Source organism: Notamacropus eugenii, chromosome 1 (genome assembly GCF_028372415.1).
Source record: "Notamacropus eugenii isolate mMacEug1 chromosome 1, mMacEug1.pri_v2, whole genome shotgun sequence".
In the NCBI taxonomy this organism is placed as follows: Eukaryota; Metazoa; Chordata; class Mammalia; order Diprotodontia; family Macropodidae; genus Notamacropus; species Notamacropus eugenii.
Genome location: NC_092872.1, coordinates 13,940,201 through 13,966,807, shown reverse-complemented (window position 1 = coordinate 13,966,807; position 26,607 = coordinate 13,940,201). Strand labels below are relative to the sequence as shown.

The window sequence follows — 26,607 nt, the reverse complement described above, 5'->3', positions numbered from 1 at the left end:
GGCACTCCTTCTAGGACTGTCCACATGTCCACGTTAGAGCAGTAAAACGGAATCTCCTTTCAGCATTTGGCTGGATTGCTAAAGTCTCAGTTGTAGTGAAAAAGAGAAACCCAAGTTTTCTACTGTCTTTTTCCCTGCCTTTTCCAAGTGGAATGCTGGGGTGTGGGCAAACAGAATGCATATGTCTTTCGTGTTTCCTGATTTCTGGCCAAAGTCCATTATGTCACTGAAACAGCAAAGCCTATATCAAGTCATGCTTTAAAAAAAATGGAAAAGAAATCAGGAAGAACACACAACCAAGCTAATACTGTACCATTCCATTGTTTTCTTGTTGTAATAATATCACAGAAATCATTTTGTTGATTAAAACAGAACTAATAATTGTTCTTTCCCTTATACACTTTATGATGGCATTCCTTGAAAGCCCCAAGAAAATTCCACAATTTTTAGATAAACAGCACGGCAGAACAGATGAAGTGCTGGATTTGGGTGTCCAGAAGACCTGAGTTCAAATCTCACCTATAATACTTGCAATGGACAAATTGCTTAGTCTCTCTGAGACTCAAATTTCCTTACCTGTCAAAATGGAGATATTAATACCTGTCCTATCCGACAGGGTTATTATGAGACTTAAATGAGAACATGTATCTAAAGTACTTTACAAACCTTGCTACATCAATTTCAGTTATATTAGTTCCAGATAACTTGAACATGAAGAACTAGTAGTAACTTGAATCTGAATGACAGAAATTAATTAGTTATCACCTTAATAATTTGCACAATATCACAGCTTTCTGACTGAAGGGAAAGCTTTAATAGCCTAAAACTAAACTAAGACTTTTGAGACACCCTCTACAGTAGAAAAATATTATTAACCCAAAGACACAGAACCTTAAGGTTTACAAATTCTTTTACAACAAGGTAGTCCCAAAGTATAATTATCCCCACTTTCCAGACAAGGAAACTAAGGCTTGGAGTGATGAAGAAGTTTGCCAATGTGTGAGTCAGAATTCAAACTCAAATCTGATGATCTCTCCCACTCTGAGGCTGCCTCTCCCAACTAAGGTGTAAAAGTCAGGTCAACATTGGTTCAATGTAACAAAAACAAAAACTCACATTTATGTGACACTTATACATTTACATTTACCTTTTCCATTTACAAAGATATTTCCTCAAAATAACCCTGTGACGGTTCAAAGATTACGCCCATTTCATAAAAACTTGGGCTCTGAAAGGATGTGATTTGCCCAGCATTACACATGTACTAGGAATCTGAGGTAGAATTCAAACTTTGGCCAAACCAGGGGAGAACCCAGAGATTAAAATATAAATGGATCTGTTTTGCTTCTAAAGCCTTCCATAATCTTTGCCCTTTCTACCTTTTCATTCTTTGTACACTTGACTTCCCTCCAGCACACTGTATAATATAGTGACATTGGTCTCCTTACTATTCCTGGGACTGGAATTGGAAAGACTCATTGTCATGAGTTCAGATCTGGTCTCAGACACTAGCTGGGTGACCCTGGGCAAGTCACTTAACCTTGTTTGCCTCAGTTTTTCATCTGTAAAATGAGCCGGAAAAGGAAATGCCAAACCACTCTAGTATTTTTGCCAAGAAATTCCCAAATGGGATCATGGAGAGTCAGGCACAACTTTAAAAAAAATTGACTCAACAACAACAATGCATTATTATTAAACCATCATCATTAATTTAAAAAAAACACTCCATTGTCTGACCCCAAGAATTTTTACTGCATTTCATGTATTTTTTTTCACATGTCTAGAAACCTGTCCCTTATCATCTCTGTCTCATAGCTTCCCTGGTATCCTTCAAGTCTCAACTAAAGACCCAACTGTATTGATAATGCATTTTTTGTTTTAGTATAATCAAGTGCCTCTGATTGAATGATATGATTAAAGAATATCTGCCCCACCCATTAATGGGCCTGGGAAGATTTAGAGGAAGACCCACACCTTTTGTTAATGAGGCTCTGGTTCTCAAGGCTCTGAAATGCATAATAAAGACTCTGAGGGAGAGGTCTTACTTTGGGGCTTAATCATTGGAAGTATTTGTTTGACCAGACAAGACTCTGGGCAGGTACTAAGGAAGTACCCTGGCTTTGAAAACCCTGATGTTGGTCCTTCTCTCTCTGGTAACTATGTATGTATGAGTGACATCTGTCTGTTGATCTGTGATATATGTATTGCTTATGTCAGGCAGCTGGAAGCACTGTCTGTTGATTTCTCTGTATTTTCGCTGAAGTTCAGGGTGCTGACTTTTCCCCCTGAACTAAGTGAAATGATACATGTGCTTGATTAAAATGATTGCCGATCCTTGCTTTTACACCAACTTGTACAAGAAACATATCTCAATTTTCCATAATCTCAGTGCCTTTACTCTGAGACCACCCCCAATTTATCCTGCAAATATCTCCTTTTTGCAGTTGTTTATAATTTGTCTCCCTCATGGACTGTAAGCTCCTTTAATGCCAGGACTCTTTTTTGCCTTTATGTATATCCCTCGTGATTAACACAATGTCTGACACATAGTAGGTATTTAACAAATGCCATTTGACTGGCTGGCAGGCTGAAAGACCTTAAAAAGAACTGGGGATGTCCAGGCCACAGAAATAAAACCTAATGGGAACATGATAGCAGTCTTTCAAGAATTTGAAAAGTTACCACGTTGGAGAAGAATGGGATTTGTTCTAGGATTCCAGAAGGTAGAAGTAGGAATGTTTGATAGAAATAAGAAGTGGCAGAGAGAAAGATTTAGGTTTTTAGAGACACTGTTTAGAGGCATCTAAAAGTGGACTGCCTTAGGAGGTAGTGAGTTCCCTGTTATTAGAGGTCTTCAAATAAAGGCTGCATGACCACTGGGGGGAGGAAAGGGAGGGAGGGGGGAGTTGTAGAAAGGGCAGAACTGGAAGCTCCTATCAGCTCTGAGATTCTGTTCATTCTGACTCCAAATCCAGCATCCTATTCACTGCGCTGTAATCTGCCAGAAGAAAAATATAGTTCTACTACATTATGGGTCAAAGAGGCTTTCATGGGCTGGCTTGGGGAACCTCACCACCATGAATAATACTTTCCTACAGGAAAATACCTTCTGAGTTCCAAACAACAAACTTACAAACAAACTTTTGATACACAGTCTCTAAGTCATAGGCTGACTGCATTGTAATACTTTAAAGCAATTTATAGAATATAAACTTGGCATGATACAATGGAAAGAGCGAGCACTGGATTCCAAAAACTTAAGTTGAAATTCTGTCTCCGGCATTAACTTTCTGTGTCAAAGGATAATGGATTTAGAGCTGGAAGATGAATGCAGGTCATCTGGTCCCATCTCTCATTTTACAGATGAAGAAACAGAAGCCCAGAAATGTTAGATGACTTCCCAAAAATCATACAGGTAAGAAATGGCACAGACTGAATCTGAACCTCTGACTCCAGATCTAGCATTCCTTGAGCAAATCACTTTCTTTCTCTGGGTGTCAGTTTCCTCATATGTAAAATAAGAGGGGAGAAGAGGAAAAGGGAGAGGGGAGAAGAGGAGAGAAGAAAGCAGAGACAAAGAGGGGGAGAGGAAAGGAGAAAAGAGGAGAGGAGAAGGGAAAAAAGGAAAGAAGAAAAGAAAGAAGACAGAGAGGAGAGAGGATGGGAGGGGAAAGGGGGGGAAAGAGACGAGAGGGGAGAAGAGGGAAGAAGAGGGGAGGGGAAGGGAGAAGTTCTTCAAAGAAGAGAGAAATTCTGGTTGAAATGGAGGAGGAAGTACACACCCTCAGTTACTACCCTACATTATGTTTTGGGAACTGCCACTTCTGCTACAGTTAAAACTTTCAACCCTTGAAAATGCCCACTTTCCGGTCATCTCCACAAGAGCCATATTCCACATCTCATTTTCAAAAATCTTCATGATTTACAGCTCACATATCAATATACACCTTTAAACCAGCTTGAAATTCCCTGCAGGAAATGTTGTGTATGCTCCTAGATCTTCATGTTTCCTGATAGTGTGTCTGGAAAAGGCTTAAATAAGGAAAAGCTACAAAACTTTCAAGAAAATCCCCAAATGTCACGTTAGTTTTAACCTAGCCCCTTCTCCAGTCTGACCAAGCATGCAGCAGAGGAGGGAGAGAGCAGGGCAAAGCCAAGAAGAACTGTATTCAAGTCTTACCTCTGATCCACACTGGCTGTGTGACCCTTTTGCAAGTCACTTAACCTCTCAGTGATCTAGGTAACTGTTAAGTCTTTAAAGTGCAGAATGCACCAACTTATACTGGCAGAAAGAATTTTCTTATCCAAAAGTACCCTATACAAGTGAAATCACAGGTCCAATCTGTATCTCTATCTTACCAAGGCAAACAGATTGTAGTGTCCTTTTTTCCCTGTTTCCCACCCACCACCCATCTACCCACCACACACACATACACACACACACTTTCAGAAAATTGGCATTGGGGGGAATCATAGGATTTAGAGATTATAGGACTGAGATCTGAGAGGGACTCTGGAGATCATCTACTCCAATCCCCTCATGGGAAACCTTGAGAGTCAAAGGGAGGAAGATACTTGCCTGGGTTACACAACTACTAAGTAATGAGCTAGAAACCAAACCCAGATCTTCTGACTCCAACATCCCACACGGCCTCTCACCAGATCATTTATTTTGCTGATGAAGAAACCAAAGTCCAGGAAAGTCTGTTCAGTGGAATGAGCAGTGTTCATACAAGGAGAGATGGTAAGAGAAAGGAAGAGAGTATGAAGGAAACATGAGGAATACATATCCAAAATGAAAAGTCATCCTGGGGAGGAAAACCTTGGCCTTCTGTAACCTCCAAGGTCCAGAACTGATGGGCCGAATTCAAAACTAAATTTCACTTGGGAAATTACACAGAATGATCCAATGATCCCAGACTGTTCCCTACCCAAAAAAGTCCAGATTTTCAGCACCAATATTCTTCCAGTGAAAGATAGCTTAGTTGTAGTGGATAGAGGGCCCAACCAGGAATCAGAAAGACCCAGCTCCTGACACATATCACCTCTGTGACCATGGGCAAGTTGCTTAACCTCTAAAAGTCCCAGACAACTTACTAAAATTTAAATTGAAGAGAAGTTGCTGATCTTCATTAGTGGACCAAGTTTCCACACTAAGGAGTTCCCCACACCAATGAAATCACAAATCTGGACCCAAAAACAAACAAACAAAAAACTTATTACCAGTGATGCTATAGGTCTACAATTCCTGGAATACCACACCTTTTGGAGAAGCGAAACTGCTGGTGTTCCAAAGAACAATGGAAAAACCCATTGTATATGTTGATGACCAGTAGCCCATAGCTAACAATAACTGGACACACACAAAAATGGCATGAAATACACTGACAAGGAATTCAATGAACAGCAGCTGTGTAGTAAGAGCAACAGATCACAAAGGAAGGGAAACATGGATGGGTTATAATCTGCACTGATGAGAGAAGTACACATATCAATTAGATCACAGATCCCCTGAATAACTGAAATGGGATTTCATCAGCCTAATTGTTCCAATAATTACTTTTATTTGTTCAATAACAAAAGTTTATCTCTTTTCCACAGCTGAGATAAACATTACTTTTCTCCTTTTTTAAAACCATTCAACTCGTTGGTCCATTTGGCATTTCTTGAAGCATGTACTATAAGCTATGGGTCTAGACTCATTTTTAACACACTGCTTATCAATTTTCACAACCATTTTTACCAAATGATTCTTTCAAAGTTTATCAGACTCTAACTCTTTGTGTATATTTCGTTCTATTCCTGGAATCTGGGTTCTGTTACAGTCATCTATTTGCTTATTTTTCCCCAGTACTAGATAGTCTTGCTAATTTTCATTTTATAATGTTTTGAAATCCAGCAATGCAAGGTCCATTTCATCAGCTTTTCAACAGTTCCATTTGTTATCCTTACCCATTTATTTTTCCACATAAATGTTATCAACCTAGTGGGAGAGGCAGTCATTTAGTGGGAGGAGAAAGCCTTGTTTCCAATCCCCACTCCACCCCAAACATTTGCTAGCTCTGTAGCTACCGGTAAGTAACTTTATTTCTCTGAGACCCACATTTTTCATCTATAAACTGTTGAAAATAATGACAGCTTTACTTCCTTGAAAGGGTTCCTATGAGAATCAATCCAGTGAGATGATATTATATACAGTGATTTGCAAACCTTAAAATATTTTATAAATGTCAGTTATTATTAATCAGTTCTACAAAGCAACCCACTGATACTTTGATTAGGATTGCATTGAATCTATAAATTGGGAAGTAGTAGCATTTTTATTATACTGTCTAAGCCTAACTATAGGGCAGCTAGTAGACAGAGTGCCAGGCCTGAAGTCAGGAAGACTGATCTTCCTGAATTCAAATCTGACTTCAGATAGTTATTAGCTAGGTGGCCCTGGACAAGTCACTTAACTCCGTTTGCTTCACTTTACTCATCTGTAAAATGAGATGGAGAAGGAAATGGCAAAGCACTCCAGTATCACTTAACTCTGTTTGCTTCACTTTACTCATCTGTAAAATGAGATGGAGAAGGAAATGGCCAACCACTCCAGTATCTTTGCCAAGAAAACCCTAAATGGGCTCATGAAGAGTCAGACATGACTGAAACTACTGAACAACAACCAACTATACATATGCAGGGGATATGACTCCAATTTGTTCTGCTTTTCCTTTATTTCTGTCAAAGGTATTAAGAGTTTGTCTTTATAAAGTTCTTATGTGTCTGTTGGTAAATCTGAACCAATATACTTGATGGTTTTATACCTACCACTTTGGTCCTCACCAGGGCAAAGCTGCTAGAATAAAGAAGTGTGTCAATTCTCACCTCCGCCCACTATTTCAAACCATTTCCAAATTCTAGGTACCCAGACCATGCCTCATCCTTCCAGCAATATACCACAACACAAGAGCCCAGCTAGCGTGGCATTTCACTGCTAGTAAGTGTCAAGTGTCTAAGGCTGAATTTGAACTCAGGTCCTCCTGACTCCAGGGCTGGTGCTCTATCCAATGTACCACCTAGCTGCACCCCTGTCTTTGGGGGGGGGGTTGTTTTCTTCATGCTGAACTTCCCCAGTTTCTTCAGCTGCCCCTTTATGACATGGTCTCTAGTCTTCTGGACACATTCTAGCCTGTAGATGTCTTAAAATGGAGTGCCAAGAACTGAACATCATTCTCCAGATATAGTCTAAACAGGGCAGAGGACAATGGGATTATGGCTCTCTGACCCTGGACACTCCACCTCTCATAATGCAGCCTAAAATCACATTAGCTTTAATGGCTACTATATCATCCTATTGACTCATATTAACCTGATGATCCAAACAACAGATCATTTCCATTGTGCTAAAAATTTGAACTTTGAACTTATTTTTTTAACTCAAGTACAAGAGTATACACATATTCCTATTAAATTTAATTATATTAAACTTGTTCAATATTTTTCTAGCCAGCAAAAGTATTCTGGATTGTGATGATGTATTCCAGCATGTTGACCATCTCTCTCAGCTTGGTATCATCTGCAACTTTGAGAAGCATGCTATCTACATCTTTATCTAGGTTGCTGCCTCCTCCCAAAACATATTCTGCACATGATTTGTTTATACATGTTGTCTCCCCTGTAGAATATATAAGCTCCTGAGGACAGAGACCATTTTTACTTTTGTATCTCCAGTGCCTAGTATACAGTAGGTACTAGATACATCTTTCAGTTTATTGATAAAAATGTAAAACCATATTGAGTTTAGAAACCCTGTTTTAACAGATTTTATTTTTTAATAATATTTTCCCCCAATTACATGTAAAGACAATTTTTAATTCTTTTTCTTAACTTTGGGTTCCAAATTTTTTTCTCCCTCCCTCAACTCCTCTTCCTTAGGATGGTAAGCAATACTTATATGTGTGCAATCATGTAAAACATATTTCCATATTAGTCACGTTTAATAGATATTTAACAGATAGCAAAGAAAAGGTTACTTATGTGGGAGTCATTTATGAATGAGCTAACTTGCTAAAGAAAGATTAAAATCAATACTAAACTAGTACAAAAAAATCAGGTTGAGATACATTATGCCATTGAGCCATAGCCTGACCTATTTTTAAAAGTCACTGAGACTGAAAAGATGATAAAGGGATATGACACAAGAACAGACACTGCTACAGATTATCACCATTTCTTAAAGAAGTTTAAATGATTTAAAACAATCCTCATAATGAAGAAACTCACAAAATCAAGGAAATGCCTCTGCCTTGGTCTCCTTCCCAGATAGGAAGGCATAGCAGCCAACCGAGACACCTGTTTAGAATATAAATTCATTTGCAAAACCTTTATAGAAGAGAATGGTGGGAGATTATGAGCAGTTTTGCTTCATAAAATAAGGAAGGAAAAACAAGTTTACAGAAATCTTAACAAGATCTCCAAATCAAGTCATCCTGAAAGTATTTAAAGATGAAAGAAAAAAGATTTGCAAAAAAAATTCTTATAACAAAATCTCTTCATCGTCATTGACGGTTAGCATGTTTGGAGCCTATCCCGGAAGTGCTAAGTGAAGAATTGGAAAAGGCAGAGAAGAAAACAAAGCTGGGAAAATTTCCTGGACTAGATTCAATATACAAAGAGAAGATGCATAGAAAAACATTATTTTGCGGGTATAGAGCAGTCAATTTTCAAAGTATATGAAGGAGAAGAATATACTAAAGATTGGAAAAGACCTCAAATATTACTATTATTCTTAAAAAAGGCAACTGAGAAAATATTGTTAACTACTGATCTCACATACTTACTTTTACAATTCTACAAAAATTGTATGATAATTTTATGTGTGTACACATGCATATGTATGTAGATAGACAGACAGACAGATAGATACATAGATAGATAGATAGATAGATCAAGCGATCGATCGATCGATCAATCTAGGGCACCCTTAATGGTTTGAAGAAGGTATAAGCAAGTAATATAAAACCAAAAAACATCAATAGCACTTCTTTAAAATTTTAACAAAGAAGAAAGGAGCAGCAACAACAAAAAATCATTCTTTTTAAGGCCCACTTCTGCACTGTGGGCAGGGCTGTGAATTGTTCTAACCATCCTAGAAAGTAATTTGGAATTATGCTAAAAAGTTACTAAAATGTCTACTTCCTTTGACCCAATATCACTGCTAGGTGTATACTCCAAGGAGATCAAAGATGGAAGAAAGGCCCTCCTATATTGTACTCTAAAATATTTATAGCAATACTTTTTGTGATAGCAAATAACTAGAACCAAAGTAGGTATTCGTAGATTAAAAAATACCTAAACAGTGGTGAATGAAATATTATTGCATCATTTTTTAAAATGATGAAAATGAAGAATTTAGAGAAGCACCACAAGACATATGAACTGAGACAGAGTAAAGGAAGGGAACCAGGAAAATGGTATACATAGTGACTACAACAGTATAGATGGAAAGAAGAAAAACGAACAGAAAAACCCATATAATTATAATAGCCAAGCCTAACCCCAAAGAAAAGCTTAAAAAATGAATTTTTGGCAGAGATAAAGGGCTATGGGTATAGAACATTACAAATACAATAAGATCTCGTTGTATCAGTTTTGCTGAATCACTTTTTTCTTTCTTTTTTATTCTGCATTACAAGGGATGGTTCACTGGGCAGGGTAAGAAAAAGAATATATTTGGTAATAAATGTGATATAAAAACAAAATTTATCAATAAAATTTAAAATAAAAACTAAATCTCATTCTAAAAATATTTTTAAGGATTTATGGATCTTTGAAAAGGCTAACCAGATTGATGAACGTTTAGCTCAACTGATTAAAAAGATGAGGGCACAAAATGAAATCACTAAAACCAAAAAATCAGACAAAATCACAACAAAACCAGAAGAAATAAAAAGAATGATCAAAACTACTAAGAACAGTTACATATCAACAAAACCAAGAACAAAAGACAAATGGAGGATTACTGTCAACAATAAAAAATACACAAGCAAACAGCACACATGAGAGAAATTCTAAATAATTTTAAGATTACTTAATCTTAAAATCTTAATCCAATCTCAAAAAAGCAAATAAACAGAACTACCAAAAAAAATCTTCCTGGTTTTGATGGATTTATAGGAGAATTCTGTCAAAAATCTTGTTTTTTATTTATTTTATTTTATAGTTAACACCTATAATACATAAAGTATTTATTTATTATTTATATATTATGTATATAATAAATAATATATTTATCATTATTTTTATTTTTAAAAAGACCTCCTTTTAGGAAACAAATATAGTCCTAATACCTAAACCAAGGAAGGATAAAATAGAGAGGGACACTGAGGGAGAGAGACACAGAGAGAAAGAGGGAGAGGGAGAGCAAGAGAGAGAGAGAAATGTAGGCTGATATTAATGAATATTGATCAATTCAAAAATTTTAAACAAAATTCTGACAAAATTTCTTTCAAAAACTAAGCTGAATTTAGTATGTACTAGGGATGCACGGATGGTTCAAAACAAAGAAAACAACAGATTTAAAAACAAAGACATTCAAAACTACATGATCATTTCAATCTATGGGGATGGGAGGGGAGGAAATCTTTAACAAAGCACATTTCTCATCTAAGTTTAAAAAAAAAACTTGTCTACAAAGAATAGTCAGAGAGATTTTTTTTTAATGGTAAAAGATATCCATCTAAAACCAAAAGCAAACATCACATGCATACACACTGGAAATTTCCACAGTTAATATAGGAATAAAGCAAAGATGGCCCTTTGCTCTACATATTATTTTATTTCTAAAAATAGTAGCAACAGTAATAAGACAAGAGAAAGCAATTAAAAGCACAAAAATAGGCAAAGAGGAAACAAAACTCTCCCTATTTGCTGATGATATGACAATTCACTTAGAAAATCTTTAAGAATCAGCAAAGGATTTATGGGAAGGGTTATCACAAGTTGGAGAGTCATGTTGCCTGGACTGTTGGAGGGGACAAGCTCACTACATCAATAAGATCATAGATCCATCAACATATTATTACTGTGCGAATACTGGAACACTTGGGAGTGTTTCTAGTGCCAGTTCTGCCATTAACTTGCTATGTGTCCTTGGGCAAATCATTCCTCCTCTGTCTCAGACTACATATATCTATACAAATATCTATAAAATGGGGGAATTAGATTAGATGATCTTTAAAGTTCTTTCCCACCCTAAATTCTGATAAGCATTAAGATGTCTAGTTTTTATATATTTATTTATATAAATTATAAATAATATTTGTATATTTATTTATATGGATTACAAATAATATTTATATATTTATAGATACCCAACAAATAGGAATACAATATCCCTAGGTTTCAGGCTAATAATTTCCCAAACTTTCAGATGCTTGGATACTCTCTTTATTAGTTTCATTGTGGGACAACCTCTACCATTCTCCCTAAAAGTGCTTTATGGCAGAGTCTTAAGTAGATTTAAAATAATTTCAGTCTGAGAATTTTTAAAAGTACTACAGAATATAATTGGATGCAATCTGGGACACTGCAGAAATCGAATCTCTGTTCTAGGTAACAGTATTTTACACTAAGTTCACAAAGAAGTCTAGGGGAGATGATTCCATGGAGAAGATGTTTGAGCTTTTGTTTAATAATGAAAAAACTTTAAGTTATTGCTGATATTTCCAAATAAGGCTCTATTCTAAGATCAGGGTTTGGAGATACATTGTAAAACATGTTACAGCATATTGAAGACAAGATTGCCACAGTCTTGCCTAAATGTATCTTGTTCTGTTTATACTGATAAGAGTTTGCAAAGAGATTTAAGGTTCATGTCAGGAAGCAAGATGCTCCCTTCCATGAAGGCAGCCCCAAAAGAGAAAGGAGAAAAATCACCTGGGAAGTGGTGACAATGAAGCAGTATGTTAGTACAAGCACCCACCTGGAACTTCTAATGGAGCCTAATTCTGCCCTTCCTTCAAAGCAATACAGAAGAGCCTAATTACTCTTCCGAGCAACAGACTTTGAAATCTGTGAAAGCTTTAACTTTTTTGCTTAGAGACACAAAGAGTGTCAGACAAGTCAGGTATGTGTTTCCCTGTAGGCTTACACAGAGAAAGAGACAGAGACAGACAGACAGACAGACAGACACACACACACACACACACACACACACACACACACACACGGGGGGGGGGGGGAGAGACAATATCTCCCAATGTTTGGGGAGTATCTTTCAAAAGTTCAAAGAATAAGTAAATATAAAACACTGCCTTGAGCGCCTCACTTTTGGGTGGGGGAAGGGGAGTCAGATTTGTGAGTTCATTGGTACAGAGGCAAATAGCTACTGTGCTTTAACCTGTGGTCTTAAAAACTTGCCTAGGATATGAAAGGCTTCATGGCTTGCCCTGGGTCACACAGACAGAAAGAACTAAGACTAAAACCAGGTCTTCTGACTCCAGCTCAGGCCACTTCTCTATCCTCTTGATATCCACCATGATGCCTTTAACTAAAATTGTTTCTATTTAAGTAAGACTGAAAATACTGTATTTAGAAGGATCCTTTCCCAATGACTTCCTATAATACTATTGACATTTTCATTTTCTTTTTGGGGGGGAAGAGAGGGAGAAGGAGATCAGGGTTAAGTGACCTGTTCAGGGTCACATCAGATTCGTTTTCTGAGAAATAGTGTGTCATTGCGTACTGAACACTGCCCTGGGAATCAGGAGACTAAGGTTTTGTTCCTACATCTGCCACTAACCTCTTCTATCCGCGTGAATCTGGACAAGTCACTTTTCCTTTGGGCAAACTGAAGTTTTTGACTCATAAAATGAAGCAGTTGGACTAGACAGTCTCAAAGGCCCTATAACCACTAAAATTGTAGGATGCTAAATATAACACTTTTACTTTAAAAAGAACTCCAATCTCTATCATTAAGTGTTTTCTTAGCACAGAGTATTTAGATATGCCTACACACTAACAAAGGTTCATTCTGATACAGGCATGGAGCAACTGGATCTCTATTTAAATTGAAATTCTCTGACCCCTTCAGACAAGGACTCTAGAATATTTGGATTGCTCTCTTCAGAAATATGAAGTTTAAATATTTGCTTTTGAATAATGATCCAATTCAAACTATACACTTCTGCAACAAAGTCCTAGCTTTCTTTGGGAATATGATCCTCAAAGAATAGTTATTCAGACCTGAGTAGGTTCTACCTCCCCACAGTGGCCCAGCAGAAACCCAAGGGGGGAGGTCAGGCTTTATTTTCAGAGTGATCAATTTCAAACACAACCAGCAAATATGAAACAGTTTCTTCTTTAAGAAGAAACATTCTTTAAGAAACATTTTACCAGAGATAAGAGATTGCCTGGCACTGATGTCCATGCCACATACTCCTGTCGGATGACAAAGATAACACAGAAACATCAGCCTAGAGCATTTACCTGGTAGCCTTCTTTGTGTGATCACACACACACACACATACACACACACACAGAGTCTCAAAAGTCTTAAAGCAGTTTTAAGCTTTAATATCTTAATTAATAGTTTAATTTGATAGTTCTGTAAGCTTATTAAAGCTGCACCAAGACCTTTAGGACTCTATATAGATAAAAATATATACAATATATATATATTTCATTTTGGAGAGTGAAGGGGGAGCAGGGGCCCATAGTCACAGAGCTGGTAGGGAGCTCATAGGTCATCTAATAAAATCTCATTTTATAGATGAGGAGACTAAGGTAAAAGAGATTATGACATGTCCAAGATGACAAAAGTGGTAAGTGTCAAAGACGAGAGTTGAATCCAGATCCTCTGACTCGAGAGCCAATGCTCTTTCCCTGTATTCATTCAAAAGGCAGCATGGACTAGTGGATGGAATGGCAGGTCTAGAATCAGGAAAAGGTGAATTCAAGTTCTCTGACACATACTGGATACAACACCTTGGCCAAATCACCAAACCTCCCAAGCAACTGTCTAAGACTGTAAGTGGCAGATGGGGCCTATGTACCTTAGTACCTCATCAGACAGTTCCTATGAGCAGGACCCTCTACTGCCTCCTGCTGGGAGAGAGAGATAAAAAGAATCAAGAAACATCCCCTAGCCTGGAGTCGCTTATAGGTGAGTTGGTCACCATCATCATCATCATTGCTTGTTGCAGTTATTTTGGAAAGGTGGGGCAACAATTACACAAAGAAGCACAATGCAACGCAGAATCCACTAAGTGAGTCTTAAACAGAAAAAAAAATTCCAGGGGGAATTCAGAAGATGGAGAGGAAAACCAATTGGGAAAGAATATGGTATAATAGAAAGAGATTTGGAGTCAGAGGACAGAGGTTTGAATCCCAAGTCAGCTACTTACCGCCTTAGACAAATCACTCTGGGCCTCAATTCTCATCAATGAAATGAAGAGTTTCAACTAAATGATCACAAAGGTTCTTTCTAGCTCAAATCCTATGATCCTATCAGAATCAGGGAAGACTTCATGAAGGCCATGCCCCTTGAGCAGGGACTAAGGTATAGAAAGGTAGGATGGAAACATGAACAAAAACCTTAGGGCAAGCCTGCCCTATCCTTAAAAAACCTTCACTTGGCCCTGCTGTCCCATCCAATTATCATCACATATCTCCTCTCACTGCCAGAGCTCCTCTAATGCCTGCACTTTCTGGGATACTTCTGTTTTATTCTATCTCTGCTCAATTACAAGTTGCCCTTTTCCACACACACACACACACACACACACACACACACACACACACACGCAGGTTCTCTCCTGGAATCTCTTCTTTTTTCCCCTCTCCCTTTCATTCATCCAAGTTCAATTATCTCCCATATACAAGATAAGTCCCAAATCTCTACAACCATCACTAATACTCTTCCTCTGCTCCCTCCTTACAGGAATTTAGTAGTCACCTTAATTTTCTTTAAATAAACTAGACTATATGGTCAGAGACAACATCTTACTCCTCACTCTCTCTGTTCATCCTGGAGATGGCAATGATCACATTCACAGTTCCTAAGATCACCCAGATCAAAGATGATAGGACTGCTCCCCAAGTGGGGCTCAGGCTGAGACAACAACGCACCACTCAACAATGCTATGGAGCACTTAGAACGTGGTCAGGCATCAAAGATGACAAGGTTATCTACCACATTCTGGGCCATTCCTAGTTGTCTTGACTTCTCTCCTGCCACTAGACTTTGATGACTCAGGAAAGAGAGGGTGAGAGGTTGATGACTTTGTGCAACTCTGCCTCACTTAAATCCAATTCACACACAAGTCAAGATATCCCCAGTGATGTCACTGACCCTCTTCCAAAGCAACAGAGGAACAACTCCTTTCTGCTAGGAGTTCGTGTCTTCCATATAAAGAGGGAGAAGAAAGATATACAAGGTTGCCCTCTACTCATCTAGAAAACAGATATAATTGTTTTCATTTGTCAAAAAGAAAGACTTCTGGAATAAGTAAAACTATTTTAGGAATACAGGGCTGGGCCATCTCCAGTCATCCTGATCTATATCTGGCCACTGGATCCAGATGGCTCTGGAGGAGAAAGTGAGGCCTGTGACTTTGCACAGCCTTCCCTCACTTAAATCCAATTCATTTGCAAGTCATGGCATCATCTTCCTGATGTCATGGTCTTCTTCAAGAATGAAGGACAAACCACACAACAAGGAACACAGGGTTACTTCCCCCAGTGGATCATGGTTGGACTAGCGTCTGGACAGCCTATGCGCCCTCTGACCCTATTACCCTCTACTCAATAAACTCCAGTGAGTTTCTATTACCTCAGGGATCAACTATAAAATCCCAGTTTGCTTTTAAAACCCTTCACAACCTGGCCCCTTCCTACCTTTCATATCTTAATCCCCTTCATGTAGGCCAGAGATACTTTGTCCTTACACACCTCATCTTCCAACACCAGGACTTTTGAGAGAGTACCCCATGAAGTCCTTCCTGGATGTCCCCAATTGCCAATACTCTCCCTTCTCACCTCTGGCACCCAGTTGCCCTCAAAACTCAGCTTAAATCCCACCTTCTGCAAAAGGCCTCCCTTCTCCACCCCTTCCTACTTCTGCTTTCCCTCTGAGATGACCTCCAGTTTACTATCTGATTAGATGTTACCTTCCCAATTAGAATGTGAGTTCCTGAATGGATGTTTTTTTGTATGCATAGTGCTTAGTAAATACTTGTTGTCTAAAAGCCAGCCCCAACCACTTCTCCCACATATATCAATTATCAGTAGTGACTCATTTCTATAGTGCTTTAAGATTCATAAAGGACTTTCCTCACAATAACTCTGTGAAGAAAGTGGTACTGTTACTACTGTCCTCATTTTACAGAAGTTAAATCAGATGCTTGCAATCATTCACTTGACAAGGAGCAGAGCCAAGATCTGAACTCAGGTCCCCTGGATCCGAGACTATAATTCTTTCCACTCCATCCCAATGCCCTGTCATCTCATTTGACTGTCACAGCAACCCTGTGAAGCAGGCAGATAAGTAATACTATTCTAAGTCATAATAAGTACCAGTAAGCTAGGAATTTGGCTTTTACATCCCAACACTACTACAGTCACATCCTGACACTATTTTTAGGTGGTCCTTAGGGACCTGACCTGGGGAAGAGTGTGATAAAGTCAAATAGGGAAGGATTACCATGCAGCAGCTAGGACCCAGTGAGATTAGATAAAATACATTTGTAGCACAACCACCTAATACAATTGTGGGGCTTTCTCTAGCAATGAAATGGGAGCAAAAAAGGCAGGTGATGGGGAACCCCAAACTCTAGTATGACTAGATATAGTAAAAGAGCACAAGAGACTAAAGCCAGAGGCATAGAGTTCTAATATATATCACATAGTTAAACTGGTCATGACAGGGAAGGGAAATGTGAGGCTGAACTGGATGATGATGAAAAAGAGGTTTAGGAGATAAAGTGAAAGATGGGAAGATAGTAAATTGCTATTAGAGAAAGGAATTTCCAAATTGTGGATCATGAAGGTGGCACAGTTAACAGCTGATGGTGATAGCAAGAATATGGCTGCCTCTGTGGTTGCTGAAGGTGGTCTGAAGGGTCCAAGTCAAGGGAGCTAAGGAAACTAGTAGATCAGGGTGTTTGAGGCATGACAACGTGAGTATTAGCATCCTTGAGTCTGAAGGCTGAGGTTAGAGTGGATGGAATGACTGTGAGCTAGCTAGAGAATTCCTTGAGAAAAAAGAAAGATCATATGGGTCAACAAATCACTGCCATGAGGATCTGGACCGGGGAACATGGAGAGACAGAGAAAACCTCAAAGAGAGAGAGAGTGTGTCATGATGGTAGGAAAGGGGCAGCCTGAAAGGAACAGTGGGGAACAGAGTCTCAAAATGTCAGGGGAAATGAGAGAAGATGAGAAGAATCATCAGGAACAAACTGTTTTCTGGAGAGAGCAAAGTTTCTATTATACTAGAAAATAGAGATTAAAAAGTAAAGTCATCCAAAATGAAGAAAAGTTTGTTAACTTTTTTTTAACAGAGAAGGATTTTTAGAGGGCAAAATGGAAAAGAATAAGGAAGGAGGATATTAATTTAATGATGGAGCCATAGGACTGAGATGCATCCAGATGAGAGTCTGGTATGGGATAGGAAATGGAAAGGATTTTCACCTCAGCAGATACTGCCACTAAATCATGAGGACAGGTAAAGCAGGAGATGAAAGTCTGTCCATCAGCAAATAACACTGGGAAAGAAGCAAGTGATTAAGGACTTCTATCCTCTTCCATCCTAGGACATTGACCATGGATTCATTTCAAGGTGGCAGTGTCAGCTTCCCTGGCTTGTCACTCAAAACACAGGAGAGATGGGAAGAGAATCGGGGAGATGATAGGTAGTTTTGTCCAGGCATCTGGGTTAATAAATAACCAATGTTCTGCTATCCCAGTGAAGCTAAACTCATATTCAATACCAATCGTATAGCTCAGTGATTATGGAACTCAGAAAAGGATGTCTGATAGCTCCATATTGACTTAGAAAACCACAAATTAACATTATCTACATTATATTGTATTTTTATTTATTTTTGTTAAACATTTCTCAATTACAATCTAGTTCCTTGCTTCATTAAGGAGTTTTGCAGCCTGAGTTTGATGGCTCTGCTATACTTTCAGCTCAAATGGTGGGGCTATATAAAATAATGTATTATAAGACACGTTGCAAACCTCAAAACACTATATCAATCAGTTAACCAACAAGTATTTCCTAAATCTTATATGTCAAGCACTGTGCCAAATTCTGGGAATACAACCCACTAGATTGTAAACTCCTTGAGGGCAGACTGCTTTTTGCCTCTTTTTGCACCCTTGGCACTTAGTAAAGTACTTGGCACATAACAGCAGCTTAACAAATGTTTATTGAAGGATTGATTGATACAAGGGCCCACAAATCCTTCTTCTAAACAGTCACAGTTCTGCTTTAAAAAAATCTATTACTTGCATAACCTTATTTGTATATATGTTTTATACTCCCCCTCCCACCCCCCAATATATAAGGTACTTGAGAGAAGGGAATTTTACTTTTTTCTTTATATCCTCTCTGTCTAGCTTGAAGCCTAGTTAAGTAGCACATGCTTAATAGCTGCTTGGTTTGAACCAAACTAATAAAGATAGAAGAAAGTTTCAGTTCCTCCCAGGCCTGAGAGTTGACTTGTAATATTCAATAGAATATACAGTTGAATTGGAAGCTGCCCTTGGAGGGGAGAAAGTGGATCCAGTTCCACATACAGTGTGGCACAGTTAAAGCCGCTAAATTTCCTAAGCATTTAGATCTGGAAGGAAAATTAGAGATCTTCCAGTCCCTTCTCTTCACTGTGCAGATGGGGAAACTGAGGCCTAGAGATGGGAATGACCAAGGGTAGAAAGGAAATAAGAGAGTTACAGGATTTAAAGTCAGGTCTCCAAAGTCCAAATTCAACATTTCCGACACCTTGCAGCCTCTGGATACTTGCCTGTTTTCTGCAATGACATCTTCCATTAGAATAGGAAAGAGGTTGAATGGAGCTCTCTGGCTCCCCTTGGGGGGACAGTATAATTGAAGAAGGCTCCGAGGAATAAGAATTTGCCAGACTGTTCCACACTCACACCTACAGCTCTACTGCCAGGGCTCCGGACGGGAGAAGCACCCCTGAAAAAGCACTTTAGGCTCCAATCACAGAGCTCACCCCTGACAGGTGGGGGAGGGGCGAAGATAGAGACTGGGGCTAGGACAGAGGATGGATAAAGTCAGTGTTTCCTTAATCGGGGAAAGTTTGCTCTTTTCCGCTCGACGCGAAAAGTTGCTTTTTACAAGTTTTCCCATTCAGTCTCCTGCAAAAACCAGCCTCCGAGACTGTTTCAAAATGGTTTTCGGGGGGCTCAGCTCGGGGGCCTGTGCGGGTTCCCATTTACTCCGGCTACAAAGAGTAACCCTAAAAATCTCAAGGCTGCCTCTGCATGGACGCTTCCACTCCCGACGAGTCTCCTTTCCAAGGTGGGGGACCCGGGCTGGGTGGGGGGGCTCCGACGGGATAGGGAGGAACGACTCGTACCCACAGCCCCCTTTCCCTGGATCGAGCCCGAGACCCGGGCGCAGTGTGGATGACCTCCGGGGGCCTTTTATCCAACCGGGGGGATAGGGTCGCGCTCTCAAGCAAAGGCACGCGGTCCGACCCGGCCCAGGACCTCAGTTTCCATGTTTGTACAATGAAGAGGGTGTCCTAGACGATCCCGAGGGGTCCGCGGAGGCACATCCCCCCCTCCGTCCCCCTTCCCTCTCCCCTTCCCTCTGCCCCCCTGCTCCAGGGGCGGGTCCACAAGTCCGCTTCCTTCCCTCCCTGCCCCCCCTCCCCGCCCCCTCCCAACTCACCCTCCGCCTCCATGGCGCCCCCCGCTCTTCTATTCATGCCAGGAGCAGGGAAAGAGAAGGGGAAGGGGGGATCCGAGTCCGGGCTGGGGTCCCGGAGCCCTGGCGCCCAAGGGACCACCGCAGGAGAAGCAGCCGGAGCAGCGCGGGGCCGGACCGCATCTCGCCAGCAGCGCGGCCGGCGGCCTCGCGGACTCCCGGGCTCCCTCCGCCGCCGCCGCCGCAGCCGCCGCCAGCCCCCGAACTCGGCCCCGCCAGGCTGGGGGCGGAGGGAGGGCTCCCGAGGGGGCTCCGTCCCCGCCCTCCCGCGCGGCTCCGCCCCCGCCCCGCCCCCACGCAGCCTCGGGGCCTCGGCTGGCCGGGCAGGGCTGCGGCGCCGAAGGTCATCGAGGCGAGAGAGGCAGCGGAGCTCCGGGCCCCGAGCGGCTCCCTGGGGCCAGGTCCCTCCAGTCCCTCGGCCTGGGCGCCGCGCACCCGCAGCCAAAGGCTGGCTTCGTTCCTTCCCTGTTCCCATCGCCATCCTAGTCATTCTTAGGACTTGACGGTTTGCCTATAAAACATCCCCTAGGGACAAGTAGTGCAAGTCTCTTTATCCTCTTTTTACGGAGGAGGCAGCCTCAGGGAGCTCAAGCGACTCGTCCGAGGTGTCTTGTAAGGGATGGAGCTAAGGTTGCGGCGTAGGACTCCCGGCTCTGGTGCCCCCGCCACCCGATGCATCTGCCTCTCACAGGACTATATATAGCTTTCCCAACTAGGGCTGTGAGGTCCAGATCCGAAGGAAGGACGGAAGGAAGAAAGGGAGGGAGGGAGGGAGGGAAGAAGGGAGGGAGGAAGGGAGGGAGGGAGGAAGGGAGGGAGGGAGGGAGGGAGGGAGGGAGGAAGGAAGGAAGGAAGGAAGGAAGGAAGGAAGGAAGGAAGGAAGGAAGGGAGGGAGGGAGGAAGGGAGGGAGGGAGGGAGGGAGGGAGAAAGAAAGGGAGGAAGGAAGGAAGGAAGGAAGGAAGGAAGGAAGGAAGGAAGGGAGGGAGGGAGGAAGGAAGGGAGGGAGGGAGGGAGGGAGGAAGGAAGGGAGGGAGGGAGGAAGGGAGGGAGGGAGGGAGGAAGGGAGGGAGGGAGGAAGGGAGGGAGGGAGGGAGGAAGGGAGGGAGGGAGGGAGGGAGGGAGGGAGGGAGGGAGGAAGGGAGGAAGGAAGGGAGGGAGGGAGGGAGGGAGGAAGGGAGGGAGGGAGGAAGGAAGGGAGGAAGGAAGGAAGGGAGGGAGGGAGGAAGGAAGGAAGGAAGGAAGGAAGGAAGGAAGGAAGGAAGGAAGGGAGGGAGGGAGGGAGGGAGGGAGGGGTCATTTTAACTTTAGCCTCTTTTCTACTTGCTCCTGGACATAAGTTCAAGGTTTGAACTTCAGTCCTCGCTATTTTCCCAGCTCAAGTCTCTCGTGAAACAAAAGCAGAAGTATAAGTGGGTAAGCTATCAAACTGGACAATTACTTCATGAATAATCTTTTGACATGCAAATGAACACAAACCAATTAAAACCAGAGGCTGGTCCTACTGAACATTGAGTAAATTATACTTGTCCTTGGCAAAAGAGCTCCTCTCCAATAGTGAACTGGCTCATACACTGTAAAATCTGGCAGGTGTATATAGACTCATAGGCTAAACAGTCCCAAAAGGACCTTGGAAAATGGAGTACAGAAGATCAGAGAGGGAAAGGCCTTAGAACACAGAACGTCAGAACAAGTGGAGGTGATATGGTACTTTTGAAAAAGTACAGAACTTGCAACCACATGACTGCTATTCAAATCCTGATTCTTCTACTTACTGCTTATGGACCATCACTCAACTAAACTTTTCTGGACATCAGTTTTCTCATCTGCAAAGTAAGGGGGTTGGACTAGATGAACTCTAAAGTCCTTTCTAGCTTTAGCTCTATGATATTATCATCCTGTAACAGGGAAGGAACTCAGAACATAGATGGATTAGAGCTGGAAAAAAACTTGAACATCATCTAGTTCAATTCTCATTTTACAGATAAGGAAACTGAGGCCTAAATGTGCTTTCATCCTCCCTAGCTGATAGATAGTACTAGGCTACACAGCGTCATTGACCAGAGTTCACCACAGCTATTTAGCCTCCAAGCCACAGACGATGCTACAGGAGCTAATAATAATAACATTGGAAACTCTGAGGTTTGCAATAACACAGCTTTTTTTAAAGCTAATGCTCTAGTGTTTTAAAATATTAGCCCCCTTGCTTTAATATGGCAGCTAGGAGTAGATGGCTTAAGTTGTGGCTCAACATGAATGTTTGTGGGTATAAATGAGGAACAGACAAAGCTAGAGAAATCTTTTGACCCTGCTAAGTCCTGCACCCTGATCTGGAAAGTCCGTCCAAGCAGAACAGGAGCAGGTCACCAGCAGAGCTCCAACCTGCAGGGTAGTAGGTATCTGAAAGCTCCACAATAAGTACAGTCAGAGACTGGAATTCGAGAGCAATCCCCAGAAAATAGTCTGGTATCTAAGAATGAAATCTGGCTATCTAATCTGCTGCACCACAGTTTAAAATATAGACATACATTTCTAAACTATATAAGGAAGTAATTCAATATATAAGAATAAAAGACATTCCTCAATAAATGATTAAAGAATCATTAGGTATTTTTAGGTAGTTTTTAGAGGAAGAAATAACCATATGAAAAAATGCTCCAAATCACTAATAATTAGAGAAATGCAAATGAAAGGAACTCTGAGGTGCCACCTCATACCCATCAAATTGGAAAAGTTGACAAAAAAGGAAAATGACAAATGATGGAGGAGATATAGGAAAAATAGGTACATTGGGAGAGCTGTGAATTAATCCACTCATTCTGGAAAAGAATATGGAATTATGTTTGCAAAGTTACTAAACAGTGTCTACCCCTTGACTCAGGAATATGACTGCTGCTGGGTCTATTCACCAAACAGATCTAAAAAAGAGAAGGATCCATTTGTACAAAAATATTTATAGCAGTTCTTTTATAGCAAAGAACTGGAAACTGAGGGGGTGCCCATAAACTGGAAAATGATTGAGCAAATTATGGTACATGAATTTAGAAATATTATTGTGCCAAAAGAAATAACAAAGGACATGGCTTCAAAGAAACCTGGGATGACTTGGATAAACTGATACATAATGAAATGAGCAGAACCTGAAAAATAATTTAGACCTTAACACTGTAAAGACAACCAACTTTGAAAGACTTAAGAATTCTAATAATCAATGCAATGACCAGTCATGTCTGACCAAAGCAATAGATTCAAGATGCAGGAAGAGACATATATTTTTGTACATGACCATAGCAAGAGTTTATTTAACTTGTCTGTTCATATTTGTTACAAGGGTTTTCTTTTTCCTATTTTCATTGGGAAGAGGAGAAAGGGAAGAAGAAGAGAAAATAGATTTTTGTTCATTGAAAAAAAATGTTCTTAAATACATAAAATAGTACTTCCAATGCCAAGATGGTAGAGTGAGAAAGGAACCCTCTGAAACTCTCCCAAATTCCCCTCCAAACAACTCAAAAACTACACAGAATTGCTCGAAGACCGGGGAAACTGAGTACCAGCAGGGCAGGAAAGGTCTGCCTCAGTCAGGGTAAGAGGGAGAAACATCTAAGAGCAGCAGCAGCAGCCAGCCTCGTAGTAGGGAGTCCGCAACAAGACTCTAAACCTGGGGCAATCCACCAGCAAGGCCTTGCCCTCCTGCAAACCAACAGCCTCCTGGCAAGTGAGCAATCTGTGCAGTGAAGCAAAATCCACTCCCAGCACAAGCCATCAGTAGGTCCTTGACCCCATGGCTGACCAGTAGGGAAACCCCACCCCCAGGCTGGCCAACATCAAGATCCTGCCCCTGGGGCCTACCTGGAGAGAGGTCCTGTTTCCATAGCAACCCAGCAGCAGGGCCCCACCCTGGGGGAAGACCAGCAACCAGATCCCTCCTGCGGGGTCAACTACCAGAAAAACTCTGTCACCAAGTAAACCAAAAGAAAGGCCCCACCCCTGGGGCAGGCACCAGTAGGTAAACTCTGAAGTCTAGTGAAAGCCAGTAGTAAGACCCTGAGCTCAGTACAAAAAGCTTGGTACAATGCAGAACCAGAGCCCAACTCTCACATAAAAACACCAAGCCACAAAAAAGGCTGAAGAAATGAGTAAAAAAAGCCAAGAAATGAACTTGACTATAGCAAGTTATTACAGTGACAGGGAAGCTCAAGGCATAAACTTAGAAGAGGACAATAGTGTCAAAATGGTTACAAGTAATGCCCCAAAGAAAAATGTAATTTGGTTTCAGGCCCAAAAAGAATTCCTGGAAGAGTTTTAAAAGGATTTTAAAAATCAAATTAGAAAAGTAGAAGAAAAATTGGGAAAAGAAATGAGAATAATGTAAGAGAATCATGAAAAAAAGTCAATAGCATGGGAAAAGGTATACAAAAATTTACCAAGGAAAATAACTCCCTAAAAAATAGAATTATCTAAATGGAAAAGGAAGTACAAAAGCTGACCGAAGAAAATAATTCCTTAAAAGTTAGAATTGAGCAAATGGAAACAAATGACTCTATGAGACATAAGACACAATAAAACCAATTAAGAAACATAAAATAAATAGAAGAAAATGTGTAATTTCTCTTTGGAAAAAAAAAACTGACCTAGAAAACAGATCTAGGAGAAATAATATAAGAATTATTGGGCTAGCTGAAAGCCATAATTAAAAAAAAAAAAGCCTGGGCAACATAATTCAAGAAATTATCAGAGAAAAGTGCCCTGGTTTATTAGAGCCAGAGGATAAACTAGAAATTGAAAGAAACTATCTATTACTGCCTGAAAGAAATCCCAGAATGAAACTGGAACATCATAGTCAAATTCCAGAGTTCACAGATTGAAGATAAAGTATGGCAAGCAACCAAAAAGAAACAATTCGAGTATCATGGAGCTGTAGTTCTATTACACAGAATTTGGCAGCTTCCAAATTAAAGAACTGCAGGGCTTGGAATGTGATACACTAGAAGGCAAAGAAATGATGGTTACAATCACGAATCACTTACCCAGCAAAATTGAATATAATCTTTCATAGCAGAAAATCGATATTTAACAAAATAGAGGACTTTTGAGCATTAGCAATTAAAAGAATAGAGCTGAATAAAAAGTTTGACCTCCAAATACAAGATTCAAGGGGAACATAAAAAGTTAAGAAAAAGAAACAAGAGAAAATATAAGAAATCAATGAGATCTAACTGTTCATGTTTCTATATGGCAAGATAATATTTGTAACTCTTAAGAACTTTATTACTGCAAGAGCAATTAGAAGGAGAATATATAGACAGAGGGTATGAATATAAGATGATTTTGATGGGATGATACAAAAAAATAAAGGCATGACAAAGAAAATTGCACTGGATGGAGAGAGAAGATTGAATGGGGGTAAACTATCCTACATAAAAGAGGTATGAAAGAGATTTTATAATGAAGAGAGATGGCAGGGTGGTGGCTGACGGGGAAAGTTTAAACCTTTCTCTCATCAAAATTGACTCAAAGAGGGAATAACATGCACACTCAATTGGATAAAGAAATCCATCTTAACCTATAAGGAAGTAAAAAGGGACCAGGATAATAGAAGGTAGAAAGGCTACTGATAAAAGGGAGGTTAGATTGGGGAAGGCAGTAATCAGAAGTAAAAGACTTGTGAGGAGGGAAAGAGTAGGGGGTAAAAGGAGGAGGAAAAAAAAGGGGGAAATACCATAGAGGGAAATACAGTTATTTATCATAACTATAAATGTGAATAGAATGACCTCACCTATAAAATGGAAGCAGATAGCAGAATGGATTAAAAAACCAGAATCCTACAGTATGTTGTTTACAAGAAACACATCCAAAGCAGAGAATTACACACAGGGTGAGGGTGAGGGGCTGGAGCAGAATTTATTTATTTATTTATTTTTAATCTTTTTTTTTCAATGAAACTTTTTATTTTATTTTATTAAAGTGAATTTTTAAAATAAATTGAATTATTTTGTTTGTTTTCAGTGTTCAACAATCACTTCCATATATCTCAGATTTTTTTCCACTCCCTCCACCTCATTTCCCCCTCCTTTCCCACTCCCTCCTTGAAACGGCATACAATCTTACATAGGTTCTACACATACATTCCTATTAAATGCATGTTGCATAGAAGAGTTAAAATGAATGAGAGAAACCATAAAACGAAACAACATAAAACAAAACATAATACAAAAGAAAATGGTCTGTTTCTATCTGCAATCCAATTCCATAGTTCTTTCTCTGGATGTGGAAGGTGTTTTGATTCAAGAATCCAATGGAAATTTTTTAAGTCCATGCATTTCAATGAAGTACTAAGTCTACCAGGAAAATTCCTTGTACACTATGAATGAAGTACTAAGTCTACCAGAAAAATTCCTCACACACTGTGGTTATTGCTGTGAACAAAGTTCTCCTGGTTCTGGAGCCAAATTTATTATGGTTCAGCCAAAACAAAGAAAGCAGGGGTACCAATCATGATCTCAGACAAAGCAAAAAGCAAAAACAGATTTAATTAAAAGAGATAAAGGAAACTATATTTTGCTGAAAGATAATATAAACAATGAAGTCATATCAATACTAAACATATAGGCACCAAATGATAAAGCATCTAAATTTTTTAAGCAGAAGGTGAATGAGTTACAGG

General features: G+C 40.2%; 1 protein-coding gene across 1 annotated transcript in view; it reads right to left on the bottom strand.

The window, feature by feature from the left end:
* FGD3 (FYVE, RhoGEF and PH domain containing 3) overlaps positions 1-20,158 on the bottom strand; it is a 175,835-nt gene extending 155,677 nt beyond the window's left edge. Inside the window, exon 1 of the mRNA XM_072654322.1 lies at positions 19,910-20,158. Within this exon, the coding sequence (XP_072510423.1) occupies positions 19,910-19,946 (37 nt within the window). The 5' untranslated portion in view covers positions 19,947-20,158. The remainder of the gene's footprint in view (positions 1-19,909) is intronic.
* Between the last annotated feature and the right edge of the window lie 6,449 nt (positions 20,159-26,607).